Raw genomic sequence first — 22,303 nt, 5'->3', positions numbered from 1 at the left:
CTGCTTTATGTAATTTAGTAGCCGTATTTACACAAGCAGCCATGCAGGCAGCATCAGGGAGGAGAAGTGTAAGGGCGGAGGACAGGAGTGCCTGCAGCCTCCAATCCAGGTATCCATATATAAAGAAATGAGTGAAAGGAGAAAGTGAGATAGAGGGAGAGAGAGCGTGTGTGTGTATACTGTATGTGGTTATGTGTGTGTATGTGTGTGTCATGTGCTTCTTGGGCAGCCTCCTCCATATTCATGCGTTTCCCTGGGGACCAGTGGATAGGCTATTGTGGGAGTGTGCAAACGAAAGAGAGGAAGACAGTTAGAGGGAGATAGGAAAGGGAAGGAAAGTGTAGGTGTGTGTGTGTGTGTGAAGAGGGAGGGGGCGAAGGGGGCAGGGGCTTGTGTTGGAAGGGTTGTCTCTGTTGAAGTCTGGCTTGTCCCCAAGGACCTGGGGGCACCGGAGCAAAGCAGGTGGAGGGAGGGTGAGAGGGCTGAGGTGAGGGGGTAGTATCCTCGGACAGGTACAGGAATGCCCGGTGGGCAGACTTCCAGTGCACACACAATCATACACACAATCATACACACACACACTTACTCACACTCACATATTCCCTTTCCTGTTTTCTTGATAATTCCACTATTACAGTATGTCTGCTCAAGAAGCATGTAGAGCTGTTGCTGCGCTGTAACTGACCCCATTTCCTATGAGAACTTACAAAAACATGCATTGTGTTTGCATTGTGGGAAACCCCCGTTACAGGTGACACACACACACACACACGCACACACACACACACTCTCAGACTCCCTCTCCCTCTCTCCCTCTCTCTCCGTACTGTATGTGCGGAGAGCGGCGGATGAAGAGGGGCAAACAAAAGGGGAAACGAAGGAACCAAAACAGAGGTCAGCTCTGTTTGAATCCGCTCTCAGCTGTACTTCCTATTTCTCTGGGCTGCTCTGGGAGACACAGGCAGACACATTCACACAGCCCTGATGCTGCGCTGACACAGGGTTCAAAGCAGTGTGACTGCGCCTCTGGGCTCACATGAGAAAAATACAAGGAATTAATTCTCACACAGCGGCTACGATAAAGATATGTTGTTTATCTGAACGAATATAGTTTTTTTTTTTTTTTTTTGCTGACTTTGCCAAACTTTGTGTCCCGTTACTTGATAAAAAAAAACTTTCAGCTAAGTCCTCAATAATATGTTCTGCCGTGTTGTAATTCTACATACTTTATATGTCTTTGAGTTGAACATAAATATTGTCCGCTGTGTATTTATACATAACCTGCTGATATAAATAGCAGCTTACACTTTCAGGAGCAAAGCGCTAAGCTAAATAGATCAGTGGTGGTGAGAGACATGGAAAGCCCTCCCTATGCAGCTGCAACATGAAAACTCAGAAGATGCTTAATAGATGAGGTGTGTGTGTGTGTGAGTGTATGTGTGTGTATGTCTGTGTGTCTGTGTTTAACATGAGAGCAGCAACGTGGAAACAATTGGAATTGCTGCTAGCCTTTAGGGCTACAAGGGGTAATGAATTCAATTAATTGATACATCGTTAAGCTTTAATGTTACTAAATGCCAGTCACAGTTTCCTTGAACCTGAATTAATTTCTTCACATGTCAGATTTTACCCACCAAACAATCACAAAAGCTAAGGATTTTCACCTTCCTCCTGATATAAAGCAGTTGCTGAAACTACCAAATGTTTGGCCTGTGACATAATCAATTATCAAAACAGTCTGGGAAACATTTTCCTCTCATTATTTCAGCTCTGCTTGTATTACTGTACTACGAGCTTGAAGTAGCTCGCACCACATTTTATTTATTTCGTTGCTGTATTCCTTTTTTCATTTTGGTCTGCTTTATTCTTTAATGTGTTGCGTGACAAATTTCCTCACAGGGATCGTTAAGGTGTCATTTAAGTGGATTTTGTAGTCTATAATTGTTTACCTTTGTTGCACCGGTGAGCACCTCTGTGTGATGTCTGTGGTCTAGTAGGAACTGGAGACAAACCAAGTGTACGCGAATAAGCACAATAAATGAAAGCAGAAATCCGTCAGCGGGCTCTCGAGGTGGTGACGGCAGAATTATTGACAGTGGGAGAAAAGCAGCTGCATTAAATGAGTAATGAGATGTCGTTTGGTCTTTGTTTTAGAAGCTGTTGTACGCAGACCTCCCTAAATTATATCATAATCATGGAGTCACTTCATGGATGAAGTCAGAATGTAAACATCCGCCTCATCTGCTCAGTGGCTGAGCTCAGAGTGTTTCCACTGTAAATCCTGCCACTCTTCCTTACTTTCCTGGATGCAACACACACACACACACACACACACACACACACTGATCCACAATACCTCAAATTATAGATGGTCGTCTACATTTCTCCGTGAGATGGCCCGGTTAATCTCCCAATCAATCATTTGCAATCAAGACTCTCACAGGCCGCCTTCAGATTCATGAATACACATCTTTGTATTTATGCTCCGTTTTGACATCACGTTGCGGTGCGATATTTTTTTGAACTTGGAGACACAGCGGAGAGAGAGAGAGAGAGAGAAATGAGAGGGGAGTTAGAGTTCACTTCATATCTGACCCGTGTGCTCATTTCCTGCACAGCTTCAGATTGGCTGGAAGCCAAGAGCAACAGGTGATCTGTATGTACACTGTATGTGTGTTTCTTTTTGTAATTCTGTGTATTTGTGTAGCCTGTGTGTGTGTGTGTATCTTGATTGCACGCATATATATACACACACAACAGTTTGATAAATCATGCTAGGGTGAAAGACAGAGAGACAGGAAGTGGCCTCTGCTTGGACACTAGAGATCCTGTCTGACAGACTTTGCTCTTCTTTCAAATCCCTCTAACACAAGTGAAGCTTCTTTCTTTCCTTCCCCTTTCCCCCCTTCACACTCTCACCTTTTTTTTTCTTTCTTTTTTTTTTAAACCTCAGTACCCACTACAGAGACTCTGAGACCTGAAAGAAGAGCATTTGTGCTCCTTCACTGCTGAGAGAGCCCTGTTAAATATATCCCACAGATATTACTCCTCCCCTCTAGTAAACAGAGATGTTCTTGTTTTCGGTCTCTACTGTATCTTTCTCCTCCTTGCCAGTTTGCTGTGTGTGTGTGTGTGTGCGTGTGTGTAGCAGTCATGTGTTTATCGCTGTGTGAAGGTGTCTCACACAGTTGACGATCACTAGTGAGACCATCTACCGCCACCCCAACTTCTCTGTGTATCCTTCCTGGATGTAAATGTGTGTTTATTTACAGACATATACATTCTCAGAAGTTATGCTACATGTACACAACTGTAGATTCACCACAGATATGATACTACTCACTACTCACACAACATACTCACACTCACCAACAAGTCAGACATGCACAAAAGCAAGCACGCACACAGGGCTTAACTGTTAGCACTGACAAATTATATAATCAACGTTGATATTGATTACTTATCAGAGAGGAAATACCATGACAAAATATACTGATGGTAGAAATAACTCAGGAGTCATTAACCTCACTGAAAAACATTGAGAGAAAGAAAAAAAACACCTTTGATTGATGAAAGTCTGGGAGCAATATGAATACCAGCCTTCTTACCTCATCTCCTCCCTCGGTCATGCTGCAGCAGTGTTACACTGCCACCTGCTGGCAGAGCCATGGTTCTGCAACCTGGTAATAGTATATATCAGCCTTGGAGGAAACTAAAACCTAACAGTCGACTGTGTTTGCATGTAGTATGTACTGTGGACAGGACATGAACAAATAATAGAATATTTGCATCTTTTCTTTTTGCAAACGTCAAACACAAACGCTGATTTGTTCCCCAACTAATGAGCTTAAAAAACATAACAATCATTAGCATTGTAATGTAGGCTATATCACAGTTGTATTTTATGCTTTGTTTTTTCCTTTATTTTGTTGCATAATTTTTAAGATGCTACCTTACAGGATATGTAATGGAAATCAATCAGGGATGCTTCATACTCTATTGAACTGCTGTAAACTGTAATGTTAACAATGGTACTGTCATCTCAACTTCACTCAGAGACTGTGTTTTTTTTTCCAGTGACAATATCCATTCATCAACACTATACTAATTATGTATCTCTGTTTTTAAACATGTCTGTTTTTGAGTATTTGCCTGTTTGTCTCTTTTTCTCTTTAGAATTAGTGTGAAGTGTAGATCCTGGATATATTGTTGTGGGGCAAAGTTTTGCTCACAGTCTAATGTATTCCTCTCCTCTTGTTGCAGTTCCATGTCCCCGTTCAGTATTGACAGCATACGGCGCCCCCGGAGGTCAGAGTCGCCAGATTCCAAAAAGAGAAGAATCCACAGATGTGACTTCGAGGGCTGCAATAAGGTGTACACCAAAAGCTCCCATTTAAAAGCACACAGAAGGACGCATACAGGTCAGTGAGACGCTACTGTGACTGTCACTTTCCTGTGCCCTGCCAGCATCTTTTAACAGTTCTACAATAAATGAGCAATGCCAGTCGCATCCAGCTGTCTATTAACTCCAATACAAGATTATGAGCTGATTTCTTGAGGAAAAAGTGCCATCCTATTTTTTTATGCGTGAAAATTTCCACAATTTTTACTCTAGAAATACCAAAAAGACATGTATGTATTTAGTAAGGCCTTGCTGTTCTGACCATGTCAAATTTTGGGCATACTAGGAACAGCTTTTTCTTAAACTGAATGAGTTTGAAGTTCAAAATCACTGTACTGTATCTACCTCTGGGGGGCAGGCTTTCACACAGATGTTTCAGGCAGACAGACTGGTAGCATGCCTGATGACAGACAGGCAGCCATCCTGTTCTCCAGTCGTTATCTGCTGACACGATCGGATGACTTGAGAGAGGACATCTATACTGTCCTGTACCTGAGCGGTGTAGTGTGAAGGGTTATGTGATGTGAAACAGACCTGCTCCACCACCCTGAGCAGGTCAGGTCTGTTCCAAATCACAGGTGGATATCTATGGCAAATACCCACAGTAAAATATGGTCATTTATTTTAATATTTATTTATAAATATTATTTTTTTTATAATATTTGTTTATTTCCACCTTTCTGCTTCTGGATGTGGAAATAAACATTACAATCTGAAAGGACATAATAAACTCACTTCCCATGTGTCCTAGGGACGCTACTCTGCACCTCTGACACTCACTCTCTCTCTCTCACACACACACACACGTTTCTGACTGATTGACTGTGGTGTCAATCAAACATTTGGCAGGTTTTGTTTTTTTCAGTTAGTCATTAGTGACAGTGATTAAAGTCCAACAACAGCACATGCACACACACAGGTTGACAGCTCCATAATGTCTGTGTTGAGAGAGAGATGATCATGTCTGTTTGATTATCTCCGTCTTTACAATGTGAGACTCTTGACCTTAAAGAGGAACTAAGCAGGATTTCTCCCTGTGGCTATGCTACATTTTTACCTTAAAGCAGAAGTAAGCGATCCGGTCGTTTTGGCTAATGCTGCATTCCAGGCAGGCTTTTGAAACCGTAAATTACAGCTTCAAGTCACAACTTACGACTTTGTAGCGTTCCAGGCAACCCACTCGTGTTTTACCGACCTGTTTTACCGGTGAAAGTCACTATAACGGCCACTCGTAACTTCCGACCCGTGAACTCGTACCAGATTGAACTGGTACGACTTCACAGGTCGGAAAAACACGAGTTATGGGCTGCCTTGAACGCACCATAACAGTCCTCGTCCCTACGTCACCACATTCACGGCGTCCCTTGGCTGCACACACAGCCCTGCATGCCGTTCTCTCTCCTCATTGGATAAAAACTGTAGGATACGATAAATGTTTTCTCCTCGGCTCAGAGCAGAGCAGAGTGACTGACAGACCCGTGTTTCGGTCCAAACACTCTATGTAAGTGATTGCTGTCGGAAGATATAACTATTTAAGACTTATATTAACACAAATATATCACTTACTTCTGCTTTAATTAAAAAGTTCCGGAGTACTTGTGATAGTTAACTAGGCTACATGACTTGTGACTTGTTATGAGTGAGAACGGAGGCTCTTTGCCTTTCACCTGGCGTCTCACGGCTGAAAACCAACCTTGAAACATCAGTGTAGTTAGTACTTGGCCGCCGCCCCCGGTGTCCCAGCTCTCGTCTCCGCACACCGCGGCACAAACACGCTCCATAACCCGCAATACTTGTTTATGACAGTTAAGACTACACAAATATACACGTCGTAACATCGTATATGTTGTATAACATTATCCACCGCTCCATGGATTGATTTTCCGCCGGCTTCGTTAAAAACAAGTGCACATGGAGAAGAGGAGGGTTAGAAAAACAGCAGAAAAGCCACCAGACTTGCATAGTTCCTCTTTAAGTTTGAGGGTTTGATTCCCATGTTGACAGAGACCTTGGAGCTATAATGGAGCGACAGATTGAAGCCTTGGTTCTTTGCTCTCTGCTGCTTGATCTGTTCTTCTGTAGTTTATATCAGTCAGCTTCTTAATGATTTTAAACCCTTTAAACTTTTCAACCATTTGAGGACTTTCAAATATTTACACATTTTTCATACATATTTTCTTACATTTTTACACCAATCTTCAACAATTCAGGTCCTTTTCAACCATTTCATGTCTGCTTACAAGTTCTACTTTTATTCTTCAGCTATTGCATCATCTACATCAGTATTGCTCCAACAATGTTTTTTGCTTCTTTTTTTTTGTACTTATTTTTAACAATTCAGGCATTTTTCAGCCATGTCATTAATATAACCTCCTTTTTGCATGTTCTACTTTAAATCTTCAAATATTGCTATTGCTTGACAGTTCCCAGTGTACGGTATTTAAGCAAACTTCCCCTTTTCAAACTCTTCAACAGTTACACTTGAACATGCAGGATTTTTAACATTTTCCCTGACTTTAACATTTCTCCCACATTTAGCTTTTTAAAACCATTTATGTATCTTCTCTCAACTTAAGAGTTCTGTTTTTCTGTAGCTTCAGCCTTTTCAGCATAGGCAATGGTGTTCAGCCTGCAGCATTCATACGCATCTTCGGGAAATACATTCTCTATCGTCATTACTGTCTGCCTCAAACATACAATGCATCAAATGCATAATACTAGGGTTGTATAGTATATATAATATCCAGATGTCCCTTGAGGCTTTCTGTAACCTACGGACTTACGAGACTGTGGTTGCCCTAAGGCCTTCCTCATAGCTCATTGTCTGCCTAAGCAAAAAATGTATGCTGGTATTTATAGAGCCCTTTTACTATTTGTTTATGCCCAATTTTTAAACAACTATACATAACCAAATATTTAAAGAGGAAGCTAACATCACAGAGGAAACTATAGAGGTAGAACTATACTTTGCTTAAACACTGTATATGTAAACCTTTTCAACATAACATGACTTTTAACATCAACCAGAACCTAGGTAATTGTCTCAGAGCTAATTGACACTATACTTTCCGTTGTATCTTACAGGAAATTATATTTACGATAATAACGATGCTCCAACATTACAGATGACATAGGGCCGTCTGCGTCACTAAAAGTGCAACAGACTTTCAGTTCAGGCTAAATTATAGTTGTTCAACACACTGACAACACACTGACACACATCACATAACTTTGCAATGCTTTTTTCAAATCCATCCATCCATCCATGAAGCTAGGGTAAGGGTTATGAAGGTTTTGAGTTGGCCAACTACTGATGTTTACTAACCAGTTTAGAGGAAAGACCAGTGCATCAAGTTCAACAACAAACATTATTACTTTACTCATCAAGAACTGTGTCCAGTGATGGAAAGCAACACCAATGCTAACTTTTGTAACTTTTGTCTCTATCTTTCTTTCCTTCTAGTGAATTTTGCATATTGACCCCTAGCCCTGGCCCATCTTAATAAGTCTTGCGAGAGGATGTTATAACCCCTTTTATTACAAAGACAACAATGATTCAAGCCTTTGTCAAATGACAGTTACACACACACACACATTTGACAACAAGCTCTGTTATGGTGATAGGAATCATCTTGATGCTGTAGTCATGAAGGGTTTGACATGATGTGGTAATATAGATTGTCCTTTAAATAGGTTAAATTATACATTGTATATGCAAGAATTTCAAATTTGCCAACATAACTTTGTCTTTGCCTCCTGTGACCATGTGATCTACAAGCTGCTGAACGCGCTGTGTTTTCTTTCCTCTGTATCCTCTCCAGGGGAAAAGCCATACAAATGCACCTGGGACGGCTGCACGTGGAAGTTTGCCCGCTCTGACGAGCTGACGAGGCATTACAGAAAACACACGGGGGTCAAGCCCTTCAAGTGTGCAGACTGTGACCGCAGCTTCTCCAGATCTGACCACTTGGCTCTGCACCGACGGAGACATATGCTGGTGTGAATCAGACGGAGAGAGAGAGAGAGAAAAGGAGGAAGAGAACGAAAGAAAAATGGAACGGAACAAACACACACTTCTACACACACAGGCAGCCTGGGGAGCAGGATCTCCCTATGAATGTTTTTCAGCTGGCCTGGACACACACTCACGTACACACACAAAGACGCACACACAGATACACACACACAGACACACTCTCATCCGTCATAAGGAAAGAAGATGTAGAGGTGCACAGAGCTTGTGGAGCACAAAACAGGGTCACTTCTGGATCCTCTTTGGGTTGGAAGGAATAGACGGCAGGATCTTTTATTGTCATTGTTTGGAGTTTAATAGGGAACTGTCTTTTACAGCACTGTTCATAAATGTTTCACTTTTGATTTTTAAAATGAACTCGCACTCTTCATTTGGACAAAAGAAAAAATATATATAATGCAATCGCAGCTGTCTCATTTTTTTTTTTTTGGTATCTTTCTTTTCATTATTGTTCAAAAATGGCTGCTTTTCCAGCATTCATAATGTGAAAGATCCCGTTGGAATGAAATTGATTTTTTTCTGTGTGAGCAGAAAAAGGAAGTTGGGCCTGGACTGGATCACAGGAAACGATTTGGGCCTAGTTGAAGTTACAGGCAGTATTGATTCGCCGTGCCTCCCTGTGAGTCTGAATTATGACCAGCAGAGGACGCCATTTCATCACGGATGGTTTCCTCTGCCTGCTGGAGACTGCTGTGTTGTCAGAGGCATCCCATATTTAAAAAAAAAAAAAGAAAAATCTAAAAGAGGACTGGACTTTCACCTTTTTTGTTTTTCTCCATAGCCAGCAAACAATAACAACAGCATGACTGAAAAAAATAGCCACAACCTGAATGGATCAACCTCATCCACACCTCCACTGTTCATTGCCTCATTTCAAACGAGGGGAAAAATGGACGTGCATATCATCCCACCAGCAAAGAAACACACCATCCATGAGTTACTCACAGGGCCGGATTACCCCAAATAACATCAGTGCTATTCTTTATGTTGAGCCTCTTGAAATCTTTGGTTGATTTTGTGCTGTGATTAGCAATCAGTAAAGTGCAATCTTAAAGGATAAATATACTTTCAGTATGACAACGTTCGTTTTGTTTATTGAATCTTGCTTTTTCTTTTTTCTTTTTTAATGCCTGCTTATTGCCTATGTTTGACTCAGAAAAATACAACCCCTCATGTACAGTGAACTTTGAAACAATCAGAGGAGATTTTCAGTATGTGAAGAAAAAAAAAATAATAGAGGCACCTTACAGACTCATACTTTCATTCTGTCCTGATCTATCTGTTTTTATTATTATTCAGCTCTGTTTTCTCAGCTGGGTTTTGACAGTGAAAGGAATTTGTGTTGGTGGTTTTTTGCACAGCAGCACTTGACCATAAAGCTGACATTGACACCGGCTGCAGTGTTACAGGGATAGCGTGGTACCTGATGTACAATAACGTAGAGCAATACATTATGAACAAAGCGATGAGAAGGAACGTCCACCTCCTCTTTGTTCTGTTTGCTGATGTCAATATCCGAGGAGAAGTCTCTAGCTCGGCCGTCTCCTCTCTCTCAGTACCATGACTCCCCCCCCGTGTGTTACCGACCTGGTTTGTAGCTCCAGCACAAGACTCGAATCTGATGTGTCTCTGTTAGTTACTATAAAGTCATATAATTTTTGTTTTATTTTCATTTCTTTTTTGTTCGTCTCAAATACAGAAAGTCACTTGAAATGTTTTCACCTCAGACCAGATATATGTTAAAATTATTATCTGATGTACCTGAGATTTGGTTACATGAAATGCTGATAAACGGAGGAATCACACATGCATGCATCACATAAGACATATATATAAAAAATACATACACATGCACATACATAAATACATTATTTATGTGCAGTACGATTACATTTTAAATGCAGTTTCTGGCAGATATATCTCTTAGAGAGCGCCACTTAACCTTAATCAAGAAGCTTAATTAAAAAAAATAATTCATACTCGTAATAGCAGACTTTTTTTTGCAGGTGTTTCCAAGCGAAGGAGCTGCAGACATAAACTGAGAGCATCAGGCCAACCCATATTATTTGATAGTGCTGCTAAATGTATTTATTGGACCGAAGCCAGTAAAAAGAAATGGTAACCTTTTTGATAATAGCACCTTGAAAACCATACACTTACACTCATACAACACACTCTCATGCATGCACACACACACATGCTCACACACAAACCTGCATGCTTGAATTGAACCTCCTCACTTTCAGCAAAGTACTGTAGCCAAATCCAGGAAGTCATTTCCACACAATGTATGTGACAACCCCACCCCCCTTTTTAATGTAATGGAGAATGGTAATGTTATGGTATCATTATTTATGTATATTATTTGTGCACAGCGTCATTATGCCCAGTTTGTATTAACATTTTGGCAAAAGCATATCAGCACCTTCTTTGTTTATTAGTATGATTTTTTTTTCTCAGATTATTTTATTTCAGATGTCGATTTATAAACAAATAATCATCATCGTATTTTATCATCCATATAATGTATAAGATCATTTTATGATTGAGGGGCACTTCGTCATTGCATATAACTCTTTTTCTTCTGTAAAAAGGAACTTTTGAAATGTTGTAATATATGTGATAGTGAAGATAAAACTTATTACAAAGTTCTACAGCCTGTATATACATTGGAAAAATAGGGCTTTTGATTAGTAGATGCAGGAAATACATTTATACATGTAAAGTCTTTTTCAGAGACTGTAATTTATCTAATTTGATATACAGTGAAATGGGGCTAATGGTATTCATCATGTAAATTATCATATGTGGTGTTCTATAACAGTTTTCTTTTTTTTTCTCTTTTTTTGGGTTTGTGGTTTACTAAGTTCATGATCAAATCATTTTTATTCCTAAGGCTGAACCAGTGTTTGCTATAATCAACAAATTATTTATATACAGCACATTGACCACATTAAGGTACTCGATTCCCTGGGTGGCTATTTTGTTATATCTGGACAAAACAAAATCGATTCAAGCACATATCAACAGCACATGTACTCTCCTATCCAGTATATGACGTTGCATGCCTTAATACAACCGCTTTTCAGATAAAAATTCAATTAGACTTGAAGGTGGTGGTCTCCACAGGACAGGGTGAATTGTATTTCCCTCCAGCGTCTCTTTCCTCGTTTTAAAAGCATAATTTTGTAACGGTAACCAGGGTCAAAGTTATGCAATAATAATGAATAGTGCCTCATATCACACACCTGTAATATCAACTGCTCTGTGCAGAGTTTCGATTTCAGCATGTGTGCTCAAATTAATAAATTTCAAATGAGAAATCGTGTTTTTTTTTTTTTTTTTTTTTTTTTGGGAGGAGGAAGAAAAAAAAGCACAGACAACATTATGCAAGTCAGACCTCTAATGTTTCGCTTTCTTTTTCGCACTGAGCCTTATGCCATTGTGTCAAATGCAGCATCCTCCCATCACATTACACTTTCACGGGCTGTTCACAGCCATACTGCATTATTACTTTGCTTGCAATAAGTCACTTCCTCTTAGGGGAACAAAACTGAGTTACAAAGGCCTCTTGATGTTTCAGCTTCAGCACATTAAATCAACATAGTGATTCCATGGAAGATAATGTGGAATCTCATTCATAGGAAAAAATAAAACATCCTGTGGCTGGGATCCCAGAGTGATGCCTTTTGTTTATGAATACTGATCTTACACTTTGTATCAGTTCAATATCTATTTTACTTTCTGTGTAACATCTGCTTTTGATTTCCTGGTTTTTGAAAATTTTTAAGTAGTGAAACCAATGCCTATGTTTCGAGTTTGCTGATATTACGTACAGTAATTGTTGTTCCTGTATTTATGTAAAGTGAGTGTAGTGTAAATATATTCAGATCTTTCCATTCTTGCCGTTAAAAGAAAAACTAAACAAAAACTAAAAAAAAAAACCAAACAAAAAAAAATTGTGATATTGCTCAGCATCGCTTCAAAAGGGAAATTCTGCTCATGGAATTCCACATCTGTAAAAGAAAATTTTTAATCCTGATATTTTTCAAAACTTCAACAACAGGTGTCCTTTCTCTTTTTGTTTTCTGTTACGCTTTTCTTTTCTCCAAGAGTTGTTTAAGTATCCAGTCAGTGTTTTTTGCCTTTTTCTCTGTATTTTCATATGGATGGAGCTGTGAAATTAAAATAAGTTCAAACATATACATGTATATTAATATGAATGGAGGCATGAAGGTTAATAAAGTTGCATTTTGTATGTAACACACTGCTATGGAACTAGTTACTATCTATGACTGAGACGGCTGGTATGTGGTTTCGATGTCGGTGAGACATCTGAGCACTGTACTCACATTCACTGGCATTCAGAAACCTAATCTTGGTATTAGGGAAGCCATTTTAAATGGTAGCTGACATACTGTACGTAGAGTACATCTGATTACTACAGGAAGAAGAAGAAAAATTTGGTATAACCACATACTTTTTTTTTTTTTTTTTTAAGTATGTAGTAAAAATATTTGGTTTGGTTTCAACCATGTTCAAACATCCAAAAAAAAGCATCATGTATCTCGGTGCAACCTACATTGTTTGTCGTTATTATCTGCTGTGAACATAGTGGAGAGTTTTAACATAGCATGTAGTGAATAGACTTTCTGAGAACAGGTTGCGCTAGAAAGAAAACGCCCAGTACATCCTGTACGGTGCTCTATTATAAATGGATCTCGATGAATGTTTCTGTCTGCCAGTAAAGGATTCCAATGATTACAATAACAAGGTTTCAATTCCCACTCCGCTAAGCATTTCGGTGTGCACATATATCACATGAGTGATTTATCGCCCACAACAGCCTATGTTGTGCAAGCTACTGTACAAGTCAAGTACAGTGCAGTGAGAAGAAGCTTAAAAGCAAATAGGAGTATAACAATCCACACTGGGAACTTCCTCTGAACCAGGACAAGCTCAGACACCTCCTCAGGTTTGTTACAGTTGCTCTTGACGCTTTTGTGTCAGCACTTATGATTGTGAGTCACATCGAGGACAAATTCCAAGAATAAAAAGACCAAAGAAGTCATCTTGTTTTATTGACACTGAATTGTTGGTCCAATAATAAGTATACAGCTACATGAAAGGCGTGGTCCTGAATAATCACAGAATACCAGCGCCAAAGCAAGTGTAGCTGCCTTTCCTGGAGAGAAACGTTGTGGAAAACAATTTGAACAAGATGATCCAATATGATCCTGTGGAATGTGACAGATAAATACAAATTGATGGAGCAATTTAGAATTTTATTTTGAAAATATTACACATGAATATTTGTTTCCTACTTGTTTGATCAGTTGTTTGTCATTTAAAAATTAGTATTGCTAATAGCAAAATTACTTTGAATTCACTTTTTCATACAACTTTTAGGATGTGAATGAGCTCTGACATTTGAAAATTTTGACTTCTACCAATTAATAATAGTGAGAAAAAAAATCTATGCAATTTTTATAGGGAATATTTGTAAAGCAAAATTTTCAATAATACCAATATGACCTAGGTTTACCTTTAGCAATACAATATTGAATAAGGATAAGTCTAGTAAAATACTGGAAAGGGGTGAGAACCCCAGCAAAAATGTGTAAAGTTTAACTGGGAAAAAAATACCACACAGATATTCAGAAATATTCAACGTAATTAATAAGATTCAACACAAAACCTTTATTTGCATTATTCACATGGCTTCTTAGCACTTTCTTTTTATTATTATTATTATTATCAATTTAGGTTACATCTTCATGTTATGAAGCTAAGACACAAAATATCCAAACACTTCTCATGTGTACCAACCATGTCAAAATATTTGTGTGTGTATATACTGTATATATTTTTTTTCTAAGTATTGCAATAATTTAACGGCACATACTCCACTGAGAGTTGCCACCTTGGCTGGAGAAAGTAACGACAGCGTCGGACCATGACAAAATTCCATAATTTATCCGCTGAGAAATAAAAAATAAACAGTCTCTGCAATTTAAAACAAAATTTCAAATCTTTATACACCCAAAAACAATCAATGGATCCTCAAACAGCAGACATAAAATATATACATCTTAACAAATTATAGAAACTTAAAAAAAAATCTTATTTTGCTCACGAAGGCTCAAATTATGAATAAATTTGGTCATAAATAGATATTGATGTATCGTGAAAATGAGGAGGGGCAGCCAACATACAGCATCATTTTGGCAGAGTGAAGTACCTGATAAAAGAAGATTATCCCAAAGGGGCAGCTTTGTTTTTCATTCATCCAAAAAAAGGGAAAAAAGCAGTTAAAGGCACTTTGAAAAGGTGTTTGAATACATGGATAGTAGTCAAAGAAACCAGAAGCCTTCACAGACGCTCAGTCTGGCAGATGCTCAGTCAAAGTTTAAAAGAAAAAAATCTCAAACTCAGAGACGCCACTTTACTTTGAAACCAAAGACAAGTCGGCGAGTGACATGACGTTGTAATCCTGTTGCGAGCAAAACAAAATATCTAATGTTGGGAGACACCAATAACAACCAAAACAAAATGGAGATGAACGAACACCAGCCTGTCAAACGATAGAAAGTAACTCTGATCTACTGCTGAAATCTGCATGTCGTCAAAACTGAACGTCTCAAGTGGCTGAAGTTAAAATAAGCTGAACACTTTCTGTAATGTTCACGTTCATGTGTGTGTATACAACAGAACATTGACAACGCAGTCCAAATGAATATGATGAATATCCGATAACCATTATCTCCCTTTCATTTCAGATAAACACAGATTTGTGTTTTGCTCTGAGTGACGTTACCCTCAGTGACAAAGTATTTGCTAAGTCTGGCAGTGTTAAAGTCCTGCACTCGCCACATGCCTTCACCAGCTTGCAGACGGGAACTCTGTTCCAGTGTTCACCTCACGTCTTCCTGCTGTGTCTTTTATGAAATCCACAAACTTGTTTTCAGTATAACTTTAACAAACCTATGTGTTACTTTTTATATCACACAGCCTCCGGCCAATACTACACATCCTTTGATCTCCCCTATCCGAAACAATACACGATCCACCGCAGCACTTTATAGCATGGCAGTTTGCTGTTGGAGTTGAGTAAATAAATGCCCATTATGACACAGATAGAATCTGTACAATGACAAAATTGAGATGAAAGATTGATATTTCCTGAAAAGTTGTTAAGATCTAATGAAAATAAAGGCTTTTGGGTTAGGGTTAGGGTTAGGGTTAAGGTTTAGGGTAAAGGTTAGGGTTAGGGTTAGGGTTGGGTTTATTTAATCCCACAGACAAGGGATTAAACAGAATTTCATTGTTACATTTGGCTGATGATTTCTGACCAATATCTCAAGAAAATGGGCACACACGTGTAAATAAAATAAGGCAACAGTAACATTAATTCTTTTCACAATAAAAGAAACAATGACATGTGGGCCAGCACTGCTAAGAATTATCTCCACTGGGAGCTGAGCAGAAACATCCACCCGTTTTACATTTGTCTGTTTGCTGATATGTAAGTGCCAGTTCTTTGTCCATGTTTAGTGAAAAATAAGAAAAAAAAAAGATTGGATTGGGCTTGGTTTTGCAGGAGCGCGGGTCTCTAGCGCTGGTGTCTCTTCATGTGAAGTGCAAGGTGGTCGGAGCGGGAGAAGCAGCGGTTACACACTCCACACTGGAAAGGCTTTGCCCCCGTGTGTTTCCTGAAATGGCGAGTCAGCTCATCAGAACGAGCGAAGCGCCACTCACATCCCTCCCAGGAGCACTGGTAAGGCTTCTCTCCTTCAGGGAGAGACACACAGCATGCGTTGAGATACATTCCCCTTAAGAAAGAATATTTACTTCATATTTCAAAAGACTAATGAAGGAGTTTTGATGATAAAAAAAAAAAACCCTGATATGCCTCAACTCAGAGCCATAAATCATAGCGTGTCCTGTCTGTCTCCCTGCCCCCTTTATGAGAGCTGCAGGGTTTATGTGAGTTGACAGCAGAGAGATGTGGGCCAGGTCTGTCAGCAGACAGAATGCATCTGCATGCCAAGTACATTTTTCTGCCTGGCAACATCGCCACTTTCACCCCAAAATAAGAATGCAACTGCAAACATTTTACCTGTATGGGTTCGTAGATGGGCTTTTAAATGAGAGGATTTGGTGTACACTTTCTTGCATCCTAAAAAGAAAAGAAAAGAAAAGGAGAGCTCATTAAAACTTTTCATGCCATATTTTCAAAAGGAGCGTTTTTTTATTTTTTTATTTTAGAAACAACAGACGACTCACCTGGGACGTCACAGTGGTGAATCCGCCGTCTCTCCAGATCAGGATTATTCCTGCGATTGTATCTGAGCGGAGCCGACTGGGCCAACACCGGGGACAGCGGACCAACACCCGGCGTCGTCGGAACAGGTGTCAGGCTCGAATGCTGGCCTGGTCCAGCACCTGGACTCTGGACAAATCCAACGCTGGAATTTTGGTCTGGACTTTGGGTTGGAGCTAAACTGGAAGTCTGTCCTGGATCGTTGGGGTTATGGGTGTGAAAAGTTAACTTAGAGGCGATGCTGGCTTCGTAGGAGGGAGGTGGCGACAGATTGTGGAGTAGCTCCTTCCCCCTGTCTGGACTTGAGGGTTCAGAGTTTGGCGGTGAAGGTGGCAAATAGGTTGGTCTCTGCTGATGGCCTACGTGATGATTAAACTGAAAACATTCACCGCTTGTGTGTTTAGTAGGATTCTGCACGGGGCCCACGTGGACGTTCCCATTTGGAAGACTTAAGGGGACCATGGGGATGGAGTTCAGCTGTGACCCGTGAACAAGCTGGTCCAAATCAGAGTTCAAAAGCTGAAACAAGGGGACATCCTGGAAATCTGGCACTTCCTGTTTTATGTAGAAGTTGCCGCTTGCTGTGTCAGCTGCGCTAAAAACACCTGAGAGCACCGGCGGCACCCCGTTGCCCTGACAGGCAGGGTGCATCAGGGAGTGTGATGGCTCCGTTTTAATCTGCCTCACAGTCCTGCAGAGCCCCGGGTGCAGGTACGTGACGTCAGGAAGGAGCAGGCTCATGTTGACGCTGTAAGGGGCGGCGAAGTCCTCGGTGAAGGGTGGCTCAAGCATCAGAGCGCCTTCCCTGCACAACATTTTGGAATTTACTATGTCCTGTGGGTGCTGAGACAGGTAACTGTCCATCTCTGACTTCCCCTGGAAAACACAAGCAAAAGAAATTGTCAGGTCAGCGGTACTAGAAAAACACAAGTGTTCAATGATGGATTCTTATTAAGGCTTCTTGAAAAAAATCTTGTTTTGAGATACTTTTCCCTCTTAACCCTTGATGTTGTGAATTAAGCAAGATTTGCATTCAAAATCAGCAAAGGGCATTGAACGCCTCACTGGTTCCATTTACTTCCAGGTACAGTAAAACCATGACCAGATCCCTCTCATCATGTCCCAATGATGTTGAAGACTCATGAGATTTCAGCATCAGAATAACATTTATTACACCTAGAAGGAACTGGACTTGGACTGAAGAAACAGAAGTTTAACCCTGACCCTAACCCAGTTAAAGGGTTACTGATATCTATCTATCTATCTATCTATCTATCTATCTATCTATCTATCTATCTATCTATCTATCTATCTATCTATCTATACCAGGTACATAATGTATAGAGAGAGTGCAGTATGCATGTTGTATAAGGTGCAATGTTCAAGTATTATACAAAACAAGCTCCCGTTCATATATTTGTGGATGCATTTGGGGCCTGCCCTTGGTGTCTACACACTGCCACATCAAAGACGCCCCTAGCCCCCCCTATCCTCCACACACACACCCCTCCTTTTACAAGCAGCCCCCCTCAACTCCCCCCACCTCCCCCCCTTTCCTGAAACGCAGCAGCCTGAGCTGTTTGGAAATACATGGCTGAAATTAGAACATCCAGTTGCTCTGCAGCGCGATACGCATCTCTTCCTCGCAAGTTTTCTTTTCGGGAGCATGTGGCCGCGTGAACGTTTCACATCCCGGCCGAGCCACCGCTCCCCGATCCAGCCCCCAGCCAGCCAGTCAGTGAATGTCAGCATCAACACAGACATTTAAAAAAAAAAAAAAAAAGCTCACAATTTCAGTCACGGGATGGAGAGGTTGCGGGCAGTGGCGGTAAATATCACAACGAGTTAAGACACAGGCCCTGTTCGTCAATGTTAGGCTGAAATCTATGAATGGAAACAGCCTGTTTTTATTTTTTGCTTTGATCAGCAACATGCGACCTTTCTACGTCAAACCAGCAGGCACCAGTAAACACTGTGATGCTCCGAGGCAGATGCAGAAAAGAAATGAAAGAAATAATAATAATCCCCCATACCAAATTGTAATCATGATAAGACGAAGTTCCCGGGATGACATCCCTCGTGTTACAGGGCACTTGTCCGTGATCTTCACCTCTCAGACCGTCGGCTGCCAGTGGTGCGGTGGTTTTCTGGAGAAACTGCGCGTCCTGCCCCGGAGCAACCCAAACATTATTCCTTACGGCAGCGGCCATAAAAGCAGAGGTAACTGTCTTAACTATCCGAAATCTTTCACCAATAAATGAAGCATAGGTATTATTATTATTATTATTTTGTTTTTGTTTCCAGACAATCTGCACAGGCAAAGCAGCGGCTGTCAAACGCTCATTCTCCCCTCTATTTTGCGCTGGCTTGTCAAATTACGCAACTGCGTGGTATCAGCGCGTCTGCAGGGCGGGGCTGAACATGTACAAAATAATAAACAGGACAACCCGAGCGATCGGGATACACCTAGTGTAATGAAATGAATACTGTGGTTTGTGCGATGAGGTGAAAATGGCCGAGGAATAAATTGGAAATAACAGCAAACACGTGGGGGTTAAAGAGGTAAATGGAGGAGGAGGAAGAGGAAGAGGAGGAGGATGAACGTGTGTCAGGTGTTAGGACTCCATAAATGAGCGGTTTATTCGCACACTCCAAAATAAAGTGAGTCAACGGGGTCATGTCAAACAGGCTGCGTGTGTGTGCTTTTCACTGTGGTGTGACTTCAACCTGGTCACAAACCTCTGTAAAGTTTTGAAAGCCTTAAAAGGAATAAGGATGAAAAAGTTTAATTTAATGCATTTACCCACTTCTGCTGCTTAAACAAAAAAAAAAAGGTGATCCAGTCTCTCAGTGACCTCTAAGACTTTTAATGACAAATTAAAAGTGATGAGCTCTCCTGGATTTCGCCCACAGTGGATCAAGTTAGTATTCCTATCATCTTTAGATGCAGTTTCTGATTTTCTTTGAGCCTCCAGCACACTTGGGTCCTGGTCTGGCATGTTAAAAACGCCACTGCAGTGCAGCTGTCTGTCAGGACTGCATTACTTGATGCCAACATTCCTGAGCCAGCAGTGAAGCCTGCACACACACATATACTGGCAGTGGATGTTTCCATTAAAAGAGCCCAGCAATTCACTCAGTAAGAGAAAAAAAACAAACATTATGTGTCACACTTACTGTAACATCCAGCAGCGATGAGGTGATGTGCTCTGGAGCTGCTGGTACTAGTTTGAACTTTTCCCCAACAATAAAGCAAACCATACTGAAAAAAGATGGATTCAACTGATGTCTTTCTTACCTTGTGTCGTGACCTTTTAAGAACTTGATGTTTTTATTTGCCCCCCCTCCTTTTTTGTTCTTTATATCCTCAGGTATACTCCAGATATTTGGCTTAGCAATGAAAAAGCAAGAGTAATCCAACCTGGAGCCCTCTTGATATCACAGTGACAGCAGCTTTATACACCGGCTTAACAAAACACAACTGACTTGTCATGATTTTGTTTTTTTCCCACACAGGTGTATGAAGTACATGTCAGCAGTAGTGCCAGTGCAACAAGCTGGAACTGGAAACACAGGTATGACACACCATTTGCATAGGTGGCTAAGCAGCATTTCACTATAAGAACCAAACACACACGCACACACAAAAAAAACACTACTGTGTGCAAGGATGCTTTTTTAACTGTGACATTCACTCTGCCACTCCCATCTCTGTTTTTCTTCAGGCACTATTTGTCCTCTTATTAAAACTGTAACTGCACCAGCTGCAGGCTTGACTGAACACGTTTCAGATGTGAATATTTCTGAGGTTACGCAGGGTCACATGTGAGATCTAAAGATATGGAGAAATGTTTAAACGGCATTTTTAAAATAACATTTGTCTTTACACAGAAGATTCATACTCAGTTCACGTGAACCTGTGAAATGACAGGGTATCATTATACAAACTCCTTTTCCCTTTATAAATGCCTCCACAAAACTCATTTTATTTCATGGCCCTCTGTTAACTCACTGTAATATCTTAATAATCCCATTTTACCAGTTGTTATTTTAATTTCCTTTATTATTGTTTTTCAATCTTCTTTCAAGAAAGAAGAAACCCGTTTTTTTTTACATAAAATGTCTTTATGTAGTTTTTGGGGACAACAACAGTAAAATAAATGTTAGATTATTTTGTTTCTCCTATTTTGAAAGTATGGTGATATTATTATTAACATTATTGATATTATGATCATGATTATGATTACGATTATTATCAAGGGTGCTATGTATTTTACATCTACTATCGGGGAAAGTGTCCAAGACAGGAAATTGTTCACATGCTCATGTTAATATTTTTTTCCATTGTGCAATAAAAAAAAATCTGATACATATTCAAATGACTGCTGATCATCCAATTAGGAGCTGACTGATTGCCTGTCATGTGCTGACCTTTCAAAGTGCAATTTAAATCCATGGATGTCTCAGCTCCAAGAGGAGCAACTGTCATTCTTGGCCGTGGCTCTTCCTGAACAGCGAATGTGAGCCGAGCCCTCCTCCATATCCCCTGTATTAAAACCTCACAATATGCTCAACAACTGCACAGCGGAGGAGAGAGAATGCATGGTATGTGCTTACAGCATCACAACTCTTCTCCACTCTCACATGGACTAATATGGCCAACCCAAGGGGGCACAGGACAATAAACGCATGCAGCACATTGCTACTGTAAGCACTGCGTGTTGCTGTTTTATTATTAATAATATCATTTTGAAAGGGCAAAATAACTTTCAGTCATCAGATGTTATTACTTGGTATGTTTTGCTTGGGAAATTCCTTAGACCAACAATGTGTATTTATTTGTGCACAGCTCTCCTCCCGTCTTTGTTCGTCTGTGAGTTATCTTGAATGTTATGACATTTAGTGTGACACAAGAAATACAAACAAATCTTACGCATGCTCTATATTTAGTCTGTCTTCAAGCAGGTGCTTGGCACTCCCACCAGAGGGCAATGGTCAGCTGCAGTTGAACTTCATTTGTGCTTTTACGTACTGTAGCTTTGTACTGCTGAACCATCAAACTAAGACTGCTATGCATTCCAGTTTTATACTGTGTATAATTACCTTCAACAGCCAGTGAGTGGAAACAGCAGTGGGCTGTTTTTTTTAATGCAGTAAACTGACACTTTGATTTACTGCTGTTAGTTTTCGAATTAAAATTTTGTCATCTGAAAGACTCATACAAGTCCATTTAAAACACTGACTATATTTATTCTAACATAAAATATTCATTTATGTATTGATGCAAAGATAATTATTTTAAAAAGCCTCCTTAATACACTGTTTGACTTTGGGTATTCTATTTAAGACCCCGAGCAGGCACTCAGAATTATAATTTATTTGATGCCAGCTTCACAAAGCCTGCCCTTGAAAAAACGCAATCAATAATTTTCTTCTTTGGCTTTATTATTTTCTCTCAAGTTTGGCTGTGTTACAAGCTTGGCTTGTTGACTCTGTACAGCATTTATCTGATCTGACACAGTTTCATTAGGCATTAGTAATCATT

The 22,303-nt window shown here is 40.1% G+C and overlaps 2 protein-coding genes across 5 annotated transcripts in view; one reads left to right on the top strand and one right to left on the bottom strand.

Moving 5' to 3' along the window:
- klf12b (Kruppel like factor 12b) overlaps nucleotides 1–12,692 on the top strand; it is a 41,440-nt gene extending 28,748 nt beyond the window's left edge. For 3 of the 4 annotated variants that reach the window (XM_083997302.1, XM_083997303.1, XM_083997304.1), the window contains exons 5-6: nucleotides 4,264–4,421; nucleotides 8,224–12,692. In XM_083997302.1, the coding sequence (XP_083853428.1) occupies nucleotides 4,264–4,421; nucleotides 8,224–8,405 (340 nt within the window). In that variant the 3' untranslated portion in view covers nucleotides 8,406–12,692. The remainder of the gene's footprint in view (nucleotides 1–4,263; nucleotides 4,422–8,223) is intronic. The other variant, XR_014596327.1, reaches the window with a different exon arrangement.
- A 1,477-nt stretch (nucleotides 12,693–14,169) lies between these two features.
- Nucleotides 14,170–19,197, bottom strand: klf5b (Kruppel like factor 5b). Its single transcript, XM_083996344.1, has 4 exons — nucleotides 18,792–19,197; nucleotides 16,722–17,634; nucleotides 16,555–16,614; nucleotides 14,170–16,226 (listed from the first exon to the last, which is right to left on the bottom strand). The coding sequence occupies exons 1-4, from the start codon at nucleotides 18,966–18,968 to the stop codon at nucleotides 16,048–16,050; spliced, it is 1,329 nt and encodes a 442-aa protein (XP_083852470.1). The 5' UTR covers nucleotides 18,969–19,197; the 3' UTR covers nucleotides 14,170–16,047.
- Between the last annotated feature and the right edge of the window lie 3,106 nt (nucleotides 19,198–22,303).

The sequence above is a fragment of the Trachurus trachurus genome (genome assembly GCF_905171665.1).
Source record: "Trachurus trachurus genome assembly, chromosome: 21".
Taxonomy (NCBI): Eukaryota; Metazoa; Chordata; class Actinopteri; order Carangiformes; family Carangidae; genus Trachurus; species Trachurus trachurus.
This window is presented reverse-complemented; position numbering and strand designations above follow the sequence as displayed.